This window comes from Lycorma delicatula, chromosome 1, assembly GCF_047948215.1.
Source record: "Lycorma delicatula isolate Av1 chromosome 1, ASM4794821v1, whole genome shotgun sequence".
NCBI classification, from domain to species: Eukaryota; Metazoa; Arthropoda; class Insecta; order Hemiptera; family Fulgoridae; genus Lycorma; species Lycorma delicatula.
The window spans coordinates 311,249,472-311,273,530 of record NC_134455.1 but is presented as its reverse complement, the minus strand read 5'-3'; the positions used below and the strand labels follow the sequence as shown (position 1 = coordinate 311,273,530).

Genomic DNA, 24,059 nt, shown 5'->3' with positions numbered 1-24,059 from the left:
CTCGCTTCCTTCCCTGACCGCCTGCATCATGAACATCTGTACGTCTTGCTTTAAAGTTCCTGCGCCATTTTCGCACTTTAATGTCACTCATTGAAGTTTCACCGCACACATTATTTATTCGTCGATGAATTTCAGCTGCATTACACCCCTCAGCCTGAAGAAATCGAATTACCGCCCGCACTTCACACTTGGCGGGAGATGCTATTGTTGTAGATATGTTTACGTACTAGCTGCGTGTTCAGAACTAAACGAAGTGACGCGGCGTGATTGAAGGTCATACTAGAGACGCTGCGCAACACATAAGCGCAAAGGTTCATCCGATTTTTGCGCGGGTTTTTATTTTGCGAGCGATCGGATCTTAAAAAAAATAACCCTCGTAAATTTAAAAAAAAAAAAAAAAACAATGTGTAACTTTCATCTAAACCCTATCATAATTAACATATATTACATGTTTTAGTATGTTAAATATTTTATTACATTTATTGTCACTGAAATCAGTTACAATAATTACACAAGTCAAAAAAAAACATAAATAAATAATCCTCCTCTATGAATCATGAGACCTTGCCGTTGGTGAGGGGGCTTGAGTGCTCAGGGATACAGAGTTGCTGGACCATAGGTGCAACCATATCGGAGAGGTATCTGTTGAGAGCCAGACTAAGGAATGGTTCCTGAAAGAGGGCAGCAGCTCTTTCAGTAGTTGTTAGGGGCGTGAGTCAGATTGACTTAAACGGCCATATCAACATCACTCAGTCCTCTGAGTACTGCGCAGCTGAAAGCAATGGAAAACTACAGCTGCTTTTTTTTCCAAGGAAATGTGGCTCTCTGCATTTTCATATAGCAATGATGGAGGCGCCTTCCTTGGTAAAATATTCCGGAGGTAAACTAGTCCCCCGTTCGGATCTCCGGGTGGGGACTACTAAGGAAGGGGTCACCAGAAGATTAAAAAATAACATTCTACGTGTCGAAGCGTGGAATGTTAGAAGTTTAAAAAAGGTTGGTAGGCTAGAAAATTTAAAAAGGGAAATGGATAGGATAAATGTGGATGTAGTAGGAATTAGTGAGCTTCGGTGGGAAGAAGAAGGCGACTTTTGGTCAGGTGATTTTAGAATAATTAACTCAGCTTCAAATAATGGGCAGGCAGGAGTAGGTTTCATAATGAACAAGAAGATAAGGGAAGAGAGTAGCGTATTTCAAAACGCATAGCGATAGAATCATTGTAATAAGGATAAAATCAAAACCTAAACTGACAACGATTGTTAACGTCTATATGCCTACAAGCGCCCATGATGATGATGAGGTTGAATGTGTATACGAAGAGATTGATGAAGCAATTAAACACGTAAAAGGAGATGAAAATTTAATAATAGTTGGAGATTGGAATGCAAGTATTGGAAAAGGCAAGGATGGAAATATAGTGGGTGAATACGGGCTGGGCAAAAGGAATGAAAGAGGGGACCGACTTGTAGAGTTTTGCACGAAGTATAATTTAGTAATTGCCTACATCCAAATTAAAAATCATAATAGAAGAATATACACATGGAATATATACTGCAAGGTATCACAGAGATTATATCATGGTTAAGCAAAGATTTAGAAATCAACTCGTTGACTGCAAAACTTACCCTGGAGCAGGCATTGATAGCAACCATAATTTGGTGATAATGAAATGTAGATTGGGGTTTAAAAACCTGAAGAAAAGGTGTCAGATGAATTGGTGGAATTTAGAGAAGCTTGAGGAAGAGGAGGTAAAGAAGATTTTTGAAGAGGACATCGCAAGAGGTCTGAGTAAAAAAGATAAGGTAGAAAATGTAGAAGAAGAATGGGAGAATGTTAAAAAGGAAATTCTTAAATCAGCTGAAGCAAACTTAGGCGGAATAAAGAGAACTGGTAGAAAACCTTGGGTTTCAGACGATATATTGCAGCTGATGGATGAACGTAGAAAATATAAGAATGCTAGTGATGAAGAAAGTAAAAGGAACTATCGGCAATTAAGAAATGCTATAAACAGGAAGTGCAAACTGGTGAAAGAAGAGTGGATTAAAGAAAAGTGTTCAGAAGTGGAAAGAGAAATGAACATTGGTAAAATAGACGGAGCATACAGGAAAGTTAAGGAAAATTTTGGGGTACATAAATTAAAATGTAATAATGTGTTAAACAAAGATGGTACACCAATATATAATACGAAAGGTAAAGCCGATAGATGGGTGGAATATATTGAAGAGTTATACGGAGGAAATGAATTAGAAAATGGTGTTATAGAGGAAGAAGAGGAAGTTGAGGAGGATGAAATGGTAGAAACAATACTGAGATCTGAATTTAAGAGAGCATTAAAAGATTTAAATGTCAGAAGGCTCCTGGAATAAACGGAATACCTGTAGAATTACTGCGCAGTTCAGGTGAGGAAGCGATTGATAGATTATACAATCTGGTGTGCAATATTTATGAAAAAGGGGAAGGACTTCAAAAAAAGTGTTATAGTCATGATACCAAAGAAAGCAGGGGCAGATAAATGTGAAGAATACAGAACAATTAGTTTAACTAGTCATGCATCAAAAATCTTAACTAGAATGCTATACAGAAGAATTGAGAGGAGAGTGGAAGAAGTGTTAGGAGAAGATCAATTTGGTTTCAGGAAAAGTATAAGGACAAGGGAAGCAATTTTAGGCCTCAGATTAATAGTAGAAGGAAGATTAAAGAAAAACAAACCAACATACTTGGCGTTTATAGACCTAGAAAAGGCATTCGATAGCGTAGACTGGAATAAAATGTTCAGCATTTTAAAAAAATTAGGGTTCAAATACAGAGATAGAAGAACAATTGCTAACATGTACAGGAACCAAACAGCAACAGTAATAATTGAAGAACATAAGAAAGAAGCCGTAATAAGAAAGGGAGTCCGATAAGGATGTTCCCTATCTCCGTTACTTTTTAATCTTTAGATGGAACTAGCAGTTAATGATGTTAAAGAACAATTTAGATTTGGAGTAACAGTACAAGGTGAAAAGATAAAGATGCTACGATTTGCTGATGATATAGTAATTCTAGCCGACAGTAAAAAGGATTTAGAAGAAACAATGAACGGCATAGATGAAGTCCTACGCAAGAACTATCGCATGAAAATAAACAAGAAACAAAAGTAATGAAATGTAGTAGAAATAACAAAGATGGACCACTGAATGTGAAAATAGGAGGAGAAAAGATTATGGAGGTAGAAGAATTTTGTTATTTGGGAAGTACAATTACTAAAGATGGACGAAGCAGGAGCGATATAAAATGCTGAATAGCACAAGTGAAACGAGCCTTCAGTAAGAAATATAATTTGTTTACATCAAAAATTAATTTAAATGTCAGGAAAATATTTTTGAAAGTATATGTTTGGAGTGTCGCTTTATATGGAAGTGAAACTTGGACAATCGGAGTATCTGAGAAGAAAAGATTAGAAACTTTTGAAATGTGGTGCTATAGGAGAATGTTAAAAATCAGATGGGTGAATAAAGTGACAAATGAGGAGTTATTGCGGCAAATAGATTAAGAAAGAAGCATTCGGAAAAATATAGTTAAAAGAAGAGACAGACTTATAGGCCACATACTAAGGCATCCTGGAATAGTCGCTTTAATATTGGAAGGACAGGTAGAAGGAAAAAATTGTGTAGGCACGCCACGTTTGGAATATGTAAAACAAATTGTTAGGGATGTAGGATGTAGAGAGTATACTGAAATGAAACGACTAGCACTAGATAGGGAATCTTGGAGAGCTGCATCAAACCAGTCAAATGACTGAAGACAAAAAAATAAAAAATAAATAAATAATTTAGAACTGAGATAAAAGTAGGTCATATAGAATATATTTTTTATGCTGAATCTTAAAATAAAATCAGTTTTTCTTCATTACCCTCATATTTTTAGTTATGACCTGTTTAAAATATTGAGAAACTTCTTAAATAATAGAATACAAAAATGATTACAATTAAAATTCCTACCTTTATTTTGCAGACATTTGCGTATATCTTAATTTATTTTTTCTTATTTTCCTTTTGTGTTCAGTGAAGTCTTCTTTTTATCACCCAGCAGTAATCACTCATCACTGATTCATCCCATCTGCCTTGATAGCATTGTTCCACCTGCAATATATCTTGGTGGGACCTTTCCATGTTCATCGCTGATATCACCTAGTTTAAAGGGAAAAAGTCTAAATGAGAATTTCAAAATTGAATTTCCAATCACATACTTCATTCTAAATTTTTATAGTTCACTAACAGTTCATTTATAATCTGATCATGGTTTTCAGCTTTTTGATTCCTACAAAACCAGTAATGACATCTTTGAATGACTTCCATGCTGCTAGTTCTTTAGGACTCAGTTTTCTGTCAAATATATTTTCACATATTAATTTTCTTACTTGTGGCTCAGTGAATAATATTCCCTCTTTTAATTTGGCTTCACTTAATTGTGAAAAAACCTGAATTTTATCTTTATCTTTTCCAAAATTCTTCATCAGGCATAGTTTTATGTGTAGAGGTGGTAAAATAATTCAATCTGCATTGACAATGAGAATAGTGACAACATTTTCTTTCCTGGGGTAAACTTATTTCTTTTTGGCCAGTCTTTAACAGTGCAGTGTTTATCTGTAGCCCGACTATCTTGTAAACCCAAAAAACACATATATTTTCTAAGCCACTCTAAAGATTGAGATGAAGCCCTTTCAGGTCAGAAATGATTTGCCGCCATGATAATTAAGAGCTTTTAAAATGTTTGTCATACTTCCATATGTTTCTTTCTTTCCTACAGCATCTGCTACCAGTATAGAAGAAAACTTATTCAAGTTATGAAACAACACTCGCTGTCTTTAAACTTCTTTTTGATTGGTCTATAAATAAACGCCAGTCATGAATAACATATTCAATGTCCAGTTCAGACATTAGCCCCCTTACATCATGGGAGGAACAAATTAAATCATCTCTTCTAAATTATTTCAGTAAATGCTCGTTTTGATTTCTATATACTGAAATTTTAAAACTAAAAGAATAATTGAAACATTTATATAAACTGTAACATTTACATAAATCTTTTAAAGTGTAAGCTTGTTTTCTAATTTACATTATAAGAAAAATTTGAATAAAAATACAAAACTCATTTGGTTGATTATAAATCTAGAATAAATTGGGTGTAGCCCAGCATTGTCTGCATTCTTGTCTCAAAATTAGATTAATAAATGTTAATTAAAAAACTGTTAAATGATAAACAAGGATTTGAGTTTGGAAGTTTATTTTATCAAAAGCGATACAAAAACTTTGTTGCTGAAAAGTGACAGACAATATGTAAATAATCTTTTTGAATTTAATAAATTTGATTTTTTTCCATATATATGTACATATATTGCATAGCTTTTTTTGAATAATCCGAGTCACTTTTTTATCTTTGCCGATGAGTTTGAATCTTAATACCTCTCTTCATAACACATAACATCGGTAACGATTCGAAGGTGGTATTACTGCATTTTATACCCACTCTATTGACTTAATCTTTATTCTTAGTGTATTTTGTATGATTAGACCAGCACATCCTATCAAATATTGTTCCAAAGTATGGAGTGATTTCCCTGTTAGAGAGGAATTTACAGAAACAAGTAATAATTAGGAAATTTAAGTATGTATGAAGAATCAAGCCTAATCCAGTAGGTTTCATTTTTAATTAGGGAAAATGTTATGCACTTAGTTTTAAAAATATTTAGTTTTAATCAAACCATTTTTTAATTAAAAGTAAGTTTTGCTGGCAATATAATAAACCTCATTTCAATTTATATCAAAGAGGAGAACTGCTGCATCATCACTAAGCAAAGAAAGAAACCTTTTTAAAATTTTATTTTTAGAATATTGTTGAAAATAATTATGCTCTGGATTTAATATACTACTTTGGACAATCCCGAAATAAATATTGGTTTTATCATTATTAGTTTCGTGAATATGCACTAGTTGAATCCTATTTGTCAAATAACTAGTAAACCAATTTAAATCCGCGGTCCCACCAATTCCATAGTAGTATAATTTTTTAGTTACTCTTTCACCAATCTACAGAATCAAAGTCCTTCATTAGATCTGGAAAAATCATCGTTACTTTTTTTATTTATTAACCCAGGCATTACCTGTACTGTATTCAATCACCTCAAATAACACATCAGTGATACACGTACAAGATACGAGCCCTACAAACAGGCTGACAATGGTATCTGTGTATGTATACTGGATGTCATAACGTAATGTAGGAAATCCAAGTCACACAAGAAGTAAGCGTAGCCATTACTAAGAATTTCATGCATTCGTCATAAAAGATCATTTTGTTCATCAAGGGAACTAGTAAAATAAACATCACTAATTTCAGAGAAAGGAAACGAAAGTAGTACCGCTTGTACATCAAGTGCGTTAGTCCATTATAACCACAAGAAAGACTGTGATTGATATAAAAAAGCAACATATTAAAGCACCCTTAAATTAAAACATGCGCGCGCTCGCACACACACACACTTTTTTCCACGTCTGTATAATTTACACTTTCCGATGTTATACATATGCTCCCGAATAATGAAGAATCCATTACTAAACAGCAGCAGTTCAACAATTAAAAAAGAAGAACTCTAGGCGGTAATGTTTCAACTAATCCTTTCTTTACAAAAAATATTACACACGATGAAAATTCAAAATTTCAAACTGTAAAAAAAAAGCTTGGTGATAACAAAAATTTAAATGACATTGAACAAAAATATTTGACGTAAAAAACTTCAGATTACGACATTCCTAATCATAATAGGTGCCATTTAATATTTTTCACAGTTAGTTTCAGAAGTGTTCAACAGCATCTCTTAAATAACTGTTCAACAGCAAAACACTAAAAAATTTAATTTAACAAATGCTCCTGCGTCCAAACGATATTTATTTTTTTGGTATGAAAGAAAACTCAACAGAAGACTTATTAATTTAACAAAATAAAAATCTATTAGCCCTTCTTGTCAGCTTTGGAAATTAATTAAATTATTTAATTAATTAGTCTTGCAGATGTTGCTCGGAAATATAAATTCCACATGTTAAATGAAAGTATAATAGTCCAAGTACAATTTTAAAAATATTTATATTCAAACTATCATCGATTAATGGAAATAGAAAGTGTAAAAATTACATTATGGGCGTAAACATAGCCCGAAGTGAATGATCATTCGTCTCGTAACACTTTCATTCCCTGAGAAAGCATTAATACAGTCTTACTAGGTGATCGGACGGTCAGTACTCCATTTTCAATAATAAATAAATTATTACCGTAAAAGCTATGTTTAACCTTCGGAAAATTCAAGAAAACAGGGTGATCTTCAGTATATTTAAATGCACCATATTCAACAAAAGCAACAAACAAATAAAACGAAAAAAATATTTTTGTTCAGTGCCCTTTAAGATCATGAGTTGCAACCCTAGCCTTCCCATTTAAGATTTCTGTTTTACCTTTTACGTGGGCCCTCTGGGGGCTTGGGGTGTGATTGTCTCATACCAAAAAATAGATCGTTTCGAGGTAGTTTGTACATTTTTTTGAGAATTACTATACTTCATGAACACTGTACATTCTTAAAATATCTTATAAACTTAGAGATTACAATACAAAATACAAAGAAATATTTTCCAGAATAAATATATATATATATATATATATATATATATATATATATATATTAAAAAAGTGTCAACATAACATATGTTATTAGTTAGCATTACAAAAGCTGATAACCTTTAACATAACATATTAAATAAGTTATAAATATTTATGCTTTATTAGTGAGCTTCAGATTACGGAGTCAAGAAAGGGTTAAAATATACTGATACCTTTGATTAGTTAATTTACGTCAAAAGCAGTACTGATTAGAAAAACCAGGCAAGTTTTAAAATTATATATCGAATTTTTAAAGTATTACATCATAAAAATGTTGCAATAATTGAGAGATTACTTCACTATTCCATTATAGAAAAAAATATTTATTTAATTTATTTAACCATTAGATTGGATCTGGATACCCATTTCGTCACAGCGATTATATTAAAGGCAGGCACTAATTTAGCAATGTTCAGCCTAAATGGATATAAGAACGAATCTGATCAACACACAACTATTGTTTGAAAATAACTTAAATAATGTCATTAGCACAAATCCTACTAATATAAAGAATAAAATAAGTAACATTCAGGTTAAAAACACATCATGTTGAATGTTTTTTAAGTTAAAATCCAAAAAACCTTTTAAATTACTTAAGGATTGCCTATTATAATTTTAATATATAAATTTTCCATTCAGTATGTTATTATTAATTAAATTATTATTGTCTGTATTACTAACAACAAAATAAAAACCTCTCGATCATTACAGAACTCATTAAGCGTGTCTTAACCGATGTTTAATATCTCATCTTTAATTTTAACCTTGATTACCTAAATTTAATCTTAAATCTTTCTTGCTTATTCTAAGACCATTAAAACAACGGAAGTGACAACATAATATTTTTTTTTTTTTTTAACTAACTTATAATGATCATATTTATTCCTCTTTTGGTCGTTTTTTAAATAGTTCGGATACATAAAAAACAAAATTTAAAAAAATATATTGGAACAAATTGCAGCCTTACCACATTCAGACACATTGGACCACATTCAGTGGTCCATCTTTGTTATTTCTACTACATTTCATTACTTTTGTTTTGTTCTTGTTTATTTTCATGCGATAGTTCTTGCGTAGGACTTCATCTATGCCGTTCATTGTTTCTTCTAAATCCTTTTTACTGTCGGCTAGAATTACTATATCATCAGCAAATCATAGCATCTTTATCTTTTCACCTTGTACTGTTACTCCAAATCTAAATTGTTCTTTAACATCATTAACTGCTAGTTCCATGTAAAGATTAAAAAGTAACGGAGATAGGGAACATCCTTGTCGGACCCCCTTTCTTATTAGGGCTTCTTTCTTATGTTCTTCAATTGTTATTGTTGCTGTTTGGTTCCTGTACATATTAGCAATTGTTCTTCTATCTCTGTATTTGAACCCTAATTTTTTTAAAATGCTGAACATTTTATTCCAGTCTACGCTATCGAATGCCTTTTCTAGGTCTATAAACTCCAAGTATGTTAGTTTGTTTTTCTTTAATCTTCCTTCTACCATTAATCTGAAGCGTAAGATTGCTACCCTTGTCCCTATACTTTTCCTGAAACCAAATTGATCTTCTCCTAACACTTCTTCCACTCTCCTCTCAATTCTTCTGTATAGGATTCTAGTTAAGATTTTTGATGCATGACTAGTTAAACTAATTGTTCTGTATTCTTCATATTTATCTGCCCCTGCTTTCTTTGGTATCATGACTATAACACTTTTTTTGAAGTCCTTCCCCTTTTTCATAAATATTGCACACCAGTTTGTATAATCTATCAATCGCTTCCTCACCTGCACTGCGCAGTAATTCTACAGGTATTCCGTCTATTCCAGGAGCCTTCTGACATGTAAATCTTTTAATGCTCTCTTAAATTCAGATCTCAGTATTGTTTCTCCCATTTCTATTCCTCAACTTCCTCTTATTTCCTCCGTATAACTCTTCAGCATATTCCACCCATCTATCGACTTTACCTTTCATATTATATATTGGTGTACCATCTTTGTTTAACACATTATTACATTTTAATTTATGTACCCCAAAATTTTCCTTAACTTTCCTGTATGCTCCGTCTATTTTACCAATGTTCATTTCTCTTTCCACTTCTGAATACTTTTCTTTAATCCACTCTACTTTCACCAGTTTGCACTTCCTGTTTATAGCATTTCTTAATTGCCGATAGTTCCTTTTACTTTCTTCATCACTAGCATTCTTATATTTTCTACGTTCATCCATCAGCTGCAACATATCGTCTGAAACCCAAGGTTTTCTACCAGTTCTCTTTATTCCGCCTAAGTTTGCTTCAGCTGATTTAAGAATTTCCTTTTTAACATTCTCCCATTCTTCTTCTACATTTTCTACCTTATCTTTTTTACTCAGACCTCTTGCGATGTCCTCCTCAAAAATCTTCTTTACCTCCTCTTCCTCAAGCTTCTCTAAATTCCACCGATTCATCTGACAACTTTTCTTCAGGTTTTTAAACCCCAATCTACATTTCATTATCACCAAATTATGGTCGCTATCAATGTCTGCTCCAGGGTAAGTTTTGCAGTCAACGAGTTGATTTTTAAATCTTTGCTTAACCATGATATAATCTCTGTGATACCTTGCAGTATATATTCCATGTGTATATTCTTCTATTATGATTTTTAAATTGGGTGTTGGCAATTACTAAATTATACTTCGTGCAAAACTCTGTAAGTTGGTCCCTTTCATTCCTTTTGCCCAGCCCGTATTTACCCATTATATTTCCTTCCTTGCCTTTTTCAACCCTTGCATTCCAATCTCCAACTATTATTAAATTTTCATCTCCTTTTACGTGTTTAATTGGTTCGTCAATTTCTTCGTTACACACTCTACCTCATCATCATCATGGGCGCTTGTAGGCATATAGACGTTAACAATCGTTGTCAGTTTAGGTTTCTACTTTATCCTTATTACAATGATTCTATCGCTATGCATTTAGAAATACTCTACTCTCTTCCCTATCTTCTTGTTCATCACGAAACCTACTCCTGCCTGCCCATTATTTGAAGCTGAGTTAATTATTCTAAAATCACCTGACCAAAAGTCGTTTTCCTCTTCCCAGCGAACTTCGCTAATTCCTACTATATCTACCCTTATCCTATCCATTTCCCTCTTTAAATTTTCTAACCTACCAACCTTTTTTAAACTTCTAACATTCCACGCTCTGACTCGTAGAATGTTATTTTTTAATTTTCTGGTGACCCCTGCCTTAGTAGTCCCCATCCGGAGATCCGAACGAGGGACTAGTTTACCTCCGGAATATTTTACCAAGGAAGGCGCCTCCATCATTGCTATATGAAAATGCAGAGAGTAGTTTTAGAAAAAGCAGCTGTAGTTTTCCATTGCTTTCAGTTGCACAGTACTCGGAGGACTGAGTGATGTTGATATGAGCGTTTAAGTCGTCCTGACCTACGCCCTTAACAACAACTGAAAGAGTTGCTCTCCTCTTTCAGGAATCATCCCTTAGTCTGGCTCTCAACAGATAATTTTCCGATATGGTTGCACCTTCGGTCCAGCTACTCTGTATCACTAAGCAGTCAAGCTCCCTCATCAACGGCAAGGTCCCATGATTCATAGTGGGAGGTTCGATAATCATCGATGACATAAATTAATTTCATTTACAATAATTTATTTAAATAACCCTGTTGTTTAAAATAATCTTTTTAAATCGTAATTAAGAATTTCTTTAACTATGATCACTGCAAATGCTCCTTTGTCCATGAGAAAGCCACAGAGAATATATAGAATTTAAAAAAAAGGCCAAGCCATTTTTTTATTCTTGGTAATATTTTTCTTAGTAGTATTTTTATTCTACTGAAACATTTTTTACCCTTCCACAATCATATAATTAAGCTAGGAAGTCGAAGATTAGGATTAAATTTAAGTTTTATCTTTTGATTCATGCTGTGCTTAGTCTCCAAATATGGTAACTAAGAAAAGACTATGAATTATCATTAGTTATCACTGAACTGTTTTCTGAAATCCTAAAAAATAACACTTAAAAAATCAATTAAAAAAAAGTCTAATTTTGTATCGTTACTTATCTTAGGTATTCCTTTTTTAGGTAGATTTCATAAGAAAGCTACGTATTGCAATGGGTACCATGATTCGACTACCGGAAAATTTCGACATATATTCGCGTTTTACATCCCCCAGACCCCAAAACCACCGTCAGCTCAAATATATATCTATATATATAAAAATGTTAAGTTCGTTTGTGTACGGCATCAAAAACTCAAAATGTTCTGCACCGATTGAGCTCAAATTTTAGCACGATATATAACCCGCATCAAAGATTGTTTTCATCTATTTTTAATAAATCTATCTATCTATTTTTAATTTGTACATTTTTAATTTGGAAATGTAAACAAAGGAAAACCAATCAGATCAATGCAAGATGGCCGGTGTCAAACAGATCGACCAATCACAAAGACCCCGTATGGCAGTTGCCAATGTAAACAAAATCACAACTGATTAAGTAACAAATTTCTTCAAATTATATTTAACAGCTAAAACATCTATTTTATAAAAAAAAAAAAAAAAATCACCAAAACAAATAGAAAAGCCACCAAGAAGGATGACTTACACTAAATAAATTAAAACACCCAACTTTCTTATAGCTCAGATAGACTTAAGACTATGCAAACATAAAAGTCGAAATAACCAAATACACAGAAAATAATATCCCTACATAATGACCAAAAAATCCTTTGTTCGGTTATTTTTTTACATATATATGACCAAACAATCGTTTTTGGTCATTTAGCGTTCTTTGCTTTGTAAAAGCAAAGAACAAAATTCACAATAGTAACACTGATACCACACAACTAAGTATTGGTTTTTTTTTTTGGTTTTTTTTAACCTCCGAAACCATTATGCATTGCTTCAGATGATAATATGAATGATTTATAGCGTATGAAAATGCCATGCCTGACCGGGATTCCAACTCGGAACCACCGGATTAAAGTCCGAGACGTTACCACTCGCGCCACGGAGGCCGGCAAACATATTCGTTAGGAGCCAAATAAAAACACGACTTACCAATATGGCGTTGTGTGTCAAATCAATTTTATACGGACTATAATTACTTTTAATACGCGAAACCCTTTGCAGTGATTGAATATTAACTTAAACCTCTTCAAAAATTATTCCTTTTGAACTAAGACACATATCGATATCATTGTTTTTCTATAACACGGCTGGAATTCTTTTCGTTTAATGATAAGAAGCGTTGTCAAAGACAATAACCGAATTCTCTTCCAAAGGGCATAATACACCGCTAAACTATTTCTAAATAATTCAAATTCGTGTAATTTTTTTACGAATCGCGTTTTTATCAAAATCTCACCTTTTTCTCAATTGACCTGCGGGGTTTTGTTTTCTTTGGAGACCGTAATTCATTAGTAGATTCATACTCGAGAATCACGATGTACACTGAAGCAGCACAACCTCTACTTACGTTAGCAGGTTATTAACATCTGAAATCAACGCCGTTTGATTATTCTGTAATTTGTAAGCATTACTCTGCTTCTGTAAGCATTTAAAATGATGTGTTTTTTCGCACGACTTAAGGGCTTTTTTTTGCAGCCCACAAATCTTTATATATAAAAATGTTAAGTTCGTTTGTGTACGCTTCAAAAACTCAATATGTTCTGCACCGATTGAACTCAAATTTTAGCACGATATATAACCCGCATCAAAGATTGTTTTTATCTATTTTTCGCATCAGTCACATACCCGCGACCACGAGAAAACAGTTTTTTTAACGGTCAGCTGTGTACCAGTGACCGCGCCATCTGCCGGAAGCGAGGAGAACACTCGCCATACTAGCTAATGACAACCGCAGTCACATGTGAAACAATACCGGTTCCCAATTACATAGTTTATTAACAAAAAAAAAACGTATCCACTTGCATCTGATTCAGATTATTACACAATCTGAATTAATTATTCACTTTAATCGAGGTACTTTTGTGTGATCGTGTCGTGATTGAGCTGTGCCTTTCACCAAGCTCTGAATTTATTAGAAAACGACCAACATTGGGATATATGTATTAATGACGCGTGCAACACTGCACATCCAAACCAAATTCGCGCATTATTCGCAATTATATTGACCGCTTGCTTCCCTTCATCTCCCATAGAGTTATGGGAAAGATATCGATCGCATATGGCTGAGGATATTTTGCATAGAGTATGCCTAGAAAATACCAATATGACCATGGAATTTACAGAAGGCATTTACAACGAAGCATTGATAAATATTGAAGACAAGTGCTTAGCTATTGCAAATAAAGTTCTTAGTCAACTGGGAATGCCAGCACCCATCCGAGCTGCGATTGCTTCATTTGATGTGGATTTACGCCGTGAACAGAGTTACAACATTGGTGATCTTCAGTCATATGTCCAATCAAACATTCCCAAATTAACGTGTGAACAGAAAGGCATTTATGATCGCATAATGCAAATGATAAATGACGGAGTTGGGGGGACCTTCTTCTTGGATGCGCCAGGAGGAACTGGGAAAACATTCCTCATTAGATTGATTCTAGCAACGGTTCGATCAAAAAATGACAATTATCCTGTTGCGGAATATTAATCAGCCAAAACTCTGCAACGGCACGCGACTTGCAGTTAAGAAATTGATGAATAACGTAGTGGAAGCAACGATTTTAACGGGGCCTTTCAAAGGTGAAGATGTCCTCATTCCTCGAATACCCATAATCCCGACCGATACACCATTTTAATTTAAAAGATTACAATTCCCAATTCGATTGGCATTTGCAATCACAATCAATAAAGCTCAAGGTCAATCTTTAGAATTGTGTGGTTTAGATTTAGTTGCGGATTGCTTCTCACATGGGCAACTGTATATTGCGTGTTCCTGAGCCGGCAAACCTTTATATCTACACAGACAGTGGAAAAACAAAAAATATTGTATATCCTCAAGTATTGCAAAATTAAACTTCTATGAAAACGTATGCTTTGTTTTGTTTCTCATTTCTCATCCATGCAACCACAATGTGCCACAGCGAAGCATGGCGGGTAGAGCTAGTATATATATATTTCACTTTCTTGTGACAGGATAACTGCCAAAATTTTGCGCCAATCAGTTTCAAATTGTTTCTTAAAGATAACTTGTCCAAAAATCTCGGTTGACTTCGTTAATGGCCAAAATCGGACCATGAGGGTAGAAATGGGGGGCTTTTTCGAAAAAAAGAAATATCGCTATAACTTTCATATTAAGTAAAATATCGAATTCGTTTAAAGTTTCTGCTATTCTTTAAATAAGGGCCTAAAACTTATGTAAGTAAAGTTTTTTGATATCACCAACCACTGGCCCAGGGGGTGGAAAAAACGGGGTTTTGTAGACAAAAAAAATCATACCCCCTTAATAGTCACAGCATCGAATCGGTTTAAAGTGGTCGTTAGTCCTCTAAACATTACTTAAAACTTTTGTCTGAAACAATTTTTGATATGACCTACCCTTATAGTAAGGGATGACCAAAATGTTGGGAGAATTGTAAGAAGATGGGGCTTGTATGCTAAACATGTGAAACTTTTTTTCATATGCAACCATTGTCGTATCGACTAAATTTGAGGTTTTTCCTAACTTTATGGTGGAAATTTTTTTATCTCCTACTTAGCACTAGTGAAATCTACCTCCGCCTTCCGGCTTGTCGAAAGGGATTTTTTTTGTTTTATACTTCTTACTATAGCTGTGAGTATCGATGTATTTTTTTTGCATGTCTAACAGCATCAGTGCCTAAAGGATAGTGGAGTGATCACAAATTCATAAATTGATAGATATCCTTCTAGTCATAAGTTGCTACGACTTTTGATTTAATAATTTATTCGTTCGGTTTAACACGAGTTATTAACAAACACAGTACCCACCGGGTTGGTCTATTGGTGAACGGCTCTTTGCAAATCAGCTGATTTCAAAGTCGAGAGTTTCAACATTCAAATCCTAGTAAAGGCAGTTGCTTTTATACGGATTTGAATACTAGATCGTGGATACCGGTGTACTTTGGTGGTTGTTTCAATTAACCACACATCTCATAAATGGTCAACCTGAGACTGTAGAAGACTACTACACTTCACTTACACTCCTACATATCATCCTCATTCATCCTCTGAAGTAATATCTGACAGTGATTCCCGGAGACCAAACAGGAAAAATTAACAAACACAGCAAACAATCATGACAAATGAATAAACCGTTCTCATTCATTCGTCATACTCGATGACGATACGTAAACGAATATTATGATGTTAAATTAGTTTTGGATCTGCTGATAGTCACCAAACACAATAGTTGTGGTTATTAATTTCAATTTATAATTGCTGTATTATTAAATAATTTATATATGCTATATATATATTTTTTTTAAATTAATCTTTTTACTTTATCAAAATTATTAAAATGATTGCGAACGTAATTTTTATTGAAAACAAAAAACAGGATATGAAGCCTTAAATAAATCCTGTTATAAAAAAATGTAAACTAGACTTAAACTATTTTTATTCTCTCTCTGGCGATAATTGGAAAAAATAAATAAATAAATAACCGAATAAAATTAAAAAAAAAAATTAAATTATTTAATAAATTTTTAATTTTTTAAGTTGGCGCTAAATTAAGGATTAGACGGTCAAGATTATTGAATAGAAAAAACTGTTTGCAAGAAAGTTAAAAAAATGGAAAACCAGCATCATGGTTAAAATAAGAAATGGAATGAAAAGAAACGGCATTAACCGAGTTAAACTTTTCTGGAATACGGAATATGGTTCTTTTTAATCAGTTTTACAACTAATTTTCTTAAAGCTCGTCTGAAAATATTTTGTATATCATAACGATTTCAGGATTACTCTAAGCAATCCAGAACTAAGTAACGACAACAATAAACAAAGAATATATTAAAATCATATTGTGACAATGTAATATTTCGTTTAAAATATCTTTAACTAAGAGTGGAGCAAATAGTTTTAAGAACAAATTTTAATATACTCCTTCTATTTCGAAACAATATTGTACATATACTGTTTCTACTTAATACGAGAAGATATTAATAAGTGAAATAAATATACAAAGATTACATAATTAATTAAAAAACTTTTCTACCAAAAGTAATAATAAATGATTATTATTAGTAAGTAATGATGATTACAATCTGTAATGGAATGTGCAAAATTCAAATTATAGTGCAGGTTAGATATTTAAATCAAAATTCAGTTCAAAACGTACCAGAATTTAAAATTTGAAAGACATTATTAGTAAATTATTTCATTGAATTTTGAAGTATAAATTCGTAAATGATAAACAAAATATAGGTGGATTTAATTAATTTTATATTTTATAGAAATAAAACTTGAAAAACATTGATGATGGTGCCATGTTTGTTTATATCTGATTTCATCAACTGAAATAATTAAAAAAAATTATAATTCCTTACTATTTTTGTTTAAATTTTTTTTTTATATAATCTAAATAAGTAGGTCGAAAGTTGTTTTAGATTTTATAATTTATATAAAAGTTAACGGAAGCTAACGCTTTCCTAGGTCAAAGTATATGATGAAGAATGAAAAAAATAATTTTGTTGTCTTGTTGAATGGAAACATAAAATTGCAATATTTTTACCTTTATTTTTAACTTATATGCTGTAATGCAAATAATTATAGTAATATCATCGCTATTTCAACAACTTATAATAAAATAATCAATTTTTCTCTTCAGATCATGGACTATTCTATAGAGAATGGGGAGAGAGGAAGAACTATGACCGAGCTGCTGATATTGGAAGATAAAGATGTATTCATAGGGTATATAAAGAGGCGGTAGGGAATCATTATCTGTCTTATTCAATATGAATTCCTGTTTGATATTTCTGGTGCTCTTTGGCTTCACTGCTGCAGCTTTTCAACCTTACGGACACCCTAAGCAGTGGTTTACTAGTTCAAATTACGGAAATTCAGTAAGTCAGCAGCAACAAAACCAGGACAACGATGATGTTTGGTATAACTATTTCTTCAGAAACGATGACCGCAATGGCCAAAACCAAAATGGTCAGAATACGGACATCTATACCCAAAATGGCTACAATATGAAGAAAGATGACGACAGCACTCAAAATGGTCACAGTGTGAACGACAATCATAATGATAACAACAATAATGTCGATCATAAAAATGACAACAAAAATAATCATAACGATGAAGACAATAAAAACAATCATAAAAACGACGACGACAACAAGAACAACCATAACAACGACGACAACAACAAAAATAATCATAACGATGACAACAAAAACAATCATAACGATGATAACAACAACAATAATCATAACGAAGATGATAACGATGATCACAATCAGAACGACAAAAACGGCCATAATACGAACAACGACAATAATCAAAACGGCCAAAATGTAAATAACAACCACGACGACAACGGTGATGATGACAAAGAAAACAACAATCAGAATGACCAGAATCACAACCATGGTAAGTATTACATATAAATTTGTTTCCCATTTAATTATTTGTATTCATAGATTTATTTATTTGTATTTATTTTAATCAATTAAAGCATAGTTCTGCACTCGTATCGGTAAATAAGTTTTTTCTTAGTTTGATTTGTTTTTAAAAGATAATGTGTACTTCTTTAAATTAGGTCATACGAAACTAGATCAATAATATTTTTTTCAAGTTACAAATATTTTCAAGTATTTAAGTAATAATTAAATTGGTTTACATGTGATTATTTTTAAACGCCGATTAAACTTTTTTATAACCTTTTCCCATCACAATGATCCGCGCTTGATTAGCGCTCCGCAAAAATATGTTGGTATATGATTGCCTCCCTTCATAGTCTTATGCTACCCTCTTGTGAAAAAAATTTCAAAAAATTACAGTATATTAAAGAGATTTAACAGATTCTGACAAAAAAAAAACGTTACAATATTTTTTATGCCTGTAACAACAAAAAGATTGAAACTGTACAAAAATTACCATTATTTAATTGCAGAATTTTTTTTGTGCATTTCTACCGCGTTTTTTATTAGTGAAATTTTTGTTTTTTTTTGCTTTGTGTTTATGAAACATAGTTTTCTGATTTTAAAAATAATACTTTCAAGCAAATCGGTTGAAAATTGGGCAAAATATGATGAAAAACCCGTGTCATAAATCACAGATTAGTAACATATGTTAGTATAAGTGAATCAGAAAAGTACGTTTTATAAAAATCCCCACCACTGAAAGAGGTATTCAGATTGACAAAAAACAATTTTTATTGTATACTGTTATTCATTACTAATCTAAATGTGTTACATGTTTACCGATATCATTTGTCAGAAAATATATTTATAGACCTCATGTAAAAGTGACGTATTTATGACCGCAAATTTTTTCTTTTTTTGTGTGTGCCGTATATCATAATTTATTATGTGTTTCAATCTAAGATAAATGCTACTAAGATAAATCCGTAATCCCCATAGCAGTTATAATACACAAGTCTCACACACACACACACACACACACAAGCACATTTCTGAGAAAAATATGGTCATATTCTTTATAGTCTAAATAAAACATTTTACATCGTATGAACGTCATTCAAATTGTGTAATTAAACCGATTCCTTTGTGAATATAAAACAAAATAACCGACTTCGATGCCATATAAAATGATTTTGTAACAGAGTTTTAAAACTGACGCCGTACATAACCAGTTCCAAAGCTAAATGAACTGAAAAGGTTTTATAAAGTTTATTTTTATTCAAATTACGAAAGTACAATGCAAAAAGTATGAGTATGTCTGCATCATCACTATATAAAATTCTAACTTGTATCTGTTGTTATATGTTTCAAATAATGAAATACAAAATACCGCCAATAACTCTACTTAATTTTTTTTAATAGTACACGTTCCAGTTCTTTAGCCATTATCAGATATGTCATAATCAAAAAGACATTAAAATATCATGCGGAGCGTGCACCCTTAACATTACATAATACGTTATATACTTAACATATACTATGTTTATTTACTTATCATACTGTGTAGAATGTTTAATGTGGCGAATGTGTTTTTCTGTCTATGACGATTTAAAATTTGTTTTGATATGGTAACTGTAATGACGTTTTGAAAAACCTAAATGTCCAATGCCAACCAACAAAAATAAATTAAAGTTAATTTTTAATTATATAGAAGCCAATTTAGAAAAAAAAATATGAACGTAAATCCATACTACGTTAAAATTAACGATCATAAATAGTGGTCCACGAGAAAGAAGAGGATGATTGTTAGCCGAGAAGATTGATAATCGTTTAACAAGATTACTAATTACATATTATTCTTAAGAATTTTAAATCAATTTTTCAAAAAATATGTTAATTAATTGAAGGGTTATCTTTTCAGAACATTTCCCATCGACTTTATTTAATCTCGTTTCTCACCTTTTTTTATCATATTGTAGCTACTATGAGAGAAGATGTGAATTATTTTGAAAAAAGATTAGCCCTTTAATTAATTACTATCAGAGAAAAGTAGAATAACGAACAGATGAATTGCTAAAAGAAAAGGGAGTAGTAGTATGAGGGATTCAAATCTATATCTACTATCTAGAACTTGTAACACAATATGTTCAGCAATGTTCTACCCACAAGTATGCAGCAGAAGGAAAGAACTGCCCCAATAGTTTTCACTCTTTTAGCGGTTCACTTAAAACAATATTTTTCTTTATACGTAATTTTTTTTTTTTTAAATGTTTAGGTTAGCAATAACTTTTATAAAATATCATATTTATCAATTTAAAAGAATGATGAAGACAAAAAGCTTTGACCTGTGTTTCTAAGTCTAAAAAATGTGTTTCTAAGAAGATAAAAATGAATTTACAAACTGAATAACAGTTTTTAAATGGTTGATGATCTGAAATTTAAAGGTGATAAGTAAACGGAATGGGATACTACATGTAAAATTTTTTTTATATTTTCTGAACTTTTATTTATTAATTGGATCTTTTTTTTATTCTATTGTAATAATTTACTCTAAATATAAATCAACCACTGCATTTTAATATTTTATTTTTAAAGGACAGACAAACATTCTTATAATTATTATTAGACAACTTCATTAACATCTCTGTTTAGCAGTAGTCTAGTGCTTGGTAAAATTATTTAAATAATACTTTATATGTAATTGGCAAACTAGCAGTGCATAATTTTTTAAATATTCTTATTTCATACAAGACCTTAATTATTTTATTATAATATTAGCTAAATGCACAAAACTATTGTCATTTCTTTTACCTAATTTATTTTTTAACGATAATAAAATAGGCATACTGAAAACCTTAATATAATTTCCAGGTCATATTAACATAAAATATATTTTCTATTGTACTAGCAATAATTATATAGTGCTGCTATTTGCGTACGTTTGAAAACTATTATATCTGCCTTGATCCTTTGTAAATATAAATTTTGTAACAATTACAATTACTAGTTTCATTAAAATGCCATCTAGTTTATTTATTCGTTTTAGAAAAATGTATTTAAAAAATATTTATTAAAAGGATTCATTTTAAAAGTAACTTTAATGTTCAAATTCTATTATATGTTAATTTTACTTTAATATGGTTAGTTCATTTTTATATATTTCATAATTTCTGAAATTAATAAGTTTTAAAATAAATTGTATTATTCCTTTGTGTCTAACATTGTTGTTAGTATAACCATTACATTAGTTTAGTAACAAAAATATGATAGTGGACTAATATGCCAATAATATTATAAATTAATATTGCAATAAATAGTACAGTAATATTATTAAATAACTGTAATAAAATAATATATGCCAATTACTTCAATATGAGCACTTTTGTTTAATTATTTTTAAATTGTCTGAACAAAAAAATATACATTAATAAATTGCATTTAATTTTTATAATTTAAATTCCTTAATAGTATTTTCAGAGATAAACAATACAGAGGAATAGTATTTAAAAATTCTTCTCCTTTTTCATCACAGATATCTAATAAACAACTATTACCTACAAAAATAAAAATAAATAAAATAAAATTTATATTATACATTATGTATTATATTATACATTGCAGCAACAACTTTGCTAGCATATATTTTAAAAAAATTATTACAAGAAATAAGTCCCCTCTTTCAAACCATAATGTAATATGTATTTTTCAGGAAATGGTAACCAGGCTGATGTTACTGATTCAAACAATAAAGATAAATACAACTGGAACAACAACTATCTCAACAACTGGAATTACAATAATAATCGTAACAACTGGAACAACAACAACCACCCCAACAACCGGAACAACAATAACAACAACTTCAATCCCAACAATGGGAATAATAACAATAACAATCGTAACAACTGGAATAACAACAACAATCCTAACAACTGGAACAACAATAATCCTAACAACTGGAACAACCACAATGCCAACAACTGGAATAACAATAACAATCGTAACAACTGGAATAACAATAACAATCCTAACAACTGGAACAACAACAATGCCAACAACTGGAATAACAATAACAATCGTAACAACTGGAACAACAACAATGCCAACAACTGGAATAACAATAACAATCCTAATAACTGGAATAACAACAACAATGCTAACAACTGGAATAATAATAACAATCGTAACAACTGGAATAACAATAACAATCGTAACAACTGGAATAACAATAACAATCCTAACAACTGGAACAACAACAATGCCAACAACTGGAATAACAATAACAATCGTAACAACTGGAACAACAACAATGCCAACAACTGGAATAACAATAACAATCGTAATAACTGGAATAACAACAACAATGCTAACAACTGGAATAATAATAACAATCGTAACAACTGGAATAACAACAACAATGCCAACAACTGGAGTAATAATAACAATCGTAACAACTGGAATAACAACAACCCCAACAACTGGAACAATAATAATCCTAACAACTGGATCAATAATAATCCTAACAACTGGATCAATAATAACAATAACAATCCCAACAACTGGAACAACAACAACAATCCCAACAACTGGAATAACAATAACAATCATAACAACAACAATAATAACCGCAATCAGAATAACAATGACTGGAACAGTAACAATAAAAATAATCCCAACAACTACAACAATCATAACAACTGGAATAACAACAACAATAGTCCAAATAACTGGAATAACAACAACTACAACAATCCCAACAACTGGAACAATAATAACAACAATAATCCCAACAACTGGAACAATAATAACAACAATCCCAACAACTGGAACAACAACAACAATCCCAATAACTGGAATAACAATAACAATCTTAACAACAACAATAATAAATACAATCAGAAAAACAATGACTGGAACAGCAGCAATAAAAACAATCCCAATAACTGGAACAACAACAATCGTAACAACTTGAATAACAACAACAATCATAACAACTGGAACAACAACAATCTCAATAGTTGGAACAATAACAACAACTGTAATACTAATCCCAGCTGGAACAATAACAGTGGCCTGAGCAGCAAATCTAATCACCAGAATAGTGATAGCATTATGTTCCAAAATGACAGCAATCAGAAAATAAGCAGTAAAAAGAATGACCATTACAATGACAATCAAAATATTCAGAATCATAATGTTAAGAATACGCACAATGAAGAAAGTAACCAAAATGAAAACCATCAGAAAAATCAAAGCATGAGTTGGTTTCGATCAGTGAAATGGGTCATTTAAATACCTTAAACATTATGGTGCATTTGGCCACCATTAAGTACAAGATTTGTATACGTACTTCATTATTGGACTTAAATAAAATTTTATGATCTTTATTTAATGCACATTTATTTCTTCCTCATAATTTCCCAATATTTTACTGTAGAATAAATTGTCATAAAAAATAATTTTTTTTGTGCTTAATAACAATAATAATTTATTTATTTATTTATTTATCTACTCAACAGATATATACTGAATTACAAAGACAACTATTCTTTTTTTTTTGTGACGATGCATGATGAAATGATAAAAAACTAACAAACCTTTTTTAAGAAATGAATGCAGAACTAGATGAGTCGTAACTGTTATGATCACAAAAATGCTACAACACCATTAAACCAACCAGTTATTAAATTTTTATTACATTTATGTTTTTATTTTCAAACGTACTGATAGTTTTAAACATTTTAAATTACTCACTTTTAAATTATATGGAAGTTATACTTTTTTTTTCCAAACTGGTTGTGTAGCTCCTTTCTTAACCCACCGAGTTGGTCTAGTGGTGAACTCATCATCACAAATCAGTT

At 31.5% G+C, this 24,059-nt stretch overlaps 2 protein-coding genes across 2 annotated transcripts in view; one reads left to right on the top strand and one right to left on the bottom strand.

Annotated features, from left to right (window-relative positions):
• Positions 1-24,059, bottom strand: part of LOC142333980 (uncharacterized) — a 78,745-nt gene that overhangs the window by 42,553 nt on the left and 12,133 nt on the right. Inside the window, exon 4 of the mRNA XM_075381640.1 lies at positions 3,984-4,172. The gene's annotated coding sequence lies outside the window, so the exon portion shown is untranslated. The remainder of the gene's footprint in view (positions 1-3,983; positions 4,173-24,059) is intronic.
• LOC142333971 (uncharacterized) lies at positions 17,560-23,585 on the top strand. The gene is made up of 2 exons (XM_075381631.1): positions 17,560-18,205; positions 21,908-23,585. Exons 1-2 carry the CDS (start codon positions 17,566-17,568, stop codon positions 23,488-23,490), a joined length of 2,223 nt encoding a protein of 740 aa, XP_075237746.1. The 5' UTR covers positions 17,560-17,565; the 3' UTR covers positions 23,491-23,585.

Bases quoted from the DNA above. Each gene is read 5' to 3' on its own strand.
- LOC142333971 (XM_075381631.1), top strand. From the start codon at position 17,566: ATGAATTCCTGTTTGATATTTCTGGTGCTCTTTGGCTTCACTGCTGCA. The intron at 18,206-21,907 runs GTAAGTATTACA...TGTATTTTTCAG, and splicing joins TGACCAGAATCACAACCATG to GAAATGGTAACCAGGCTGAT.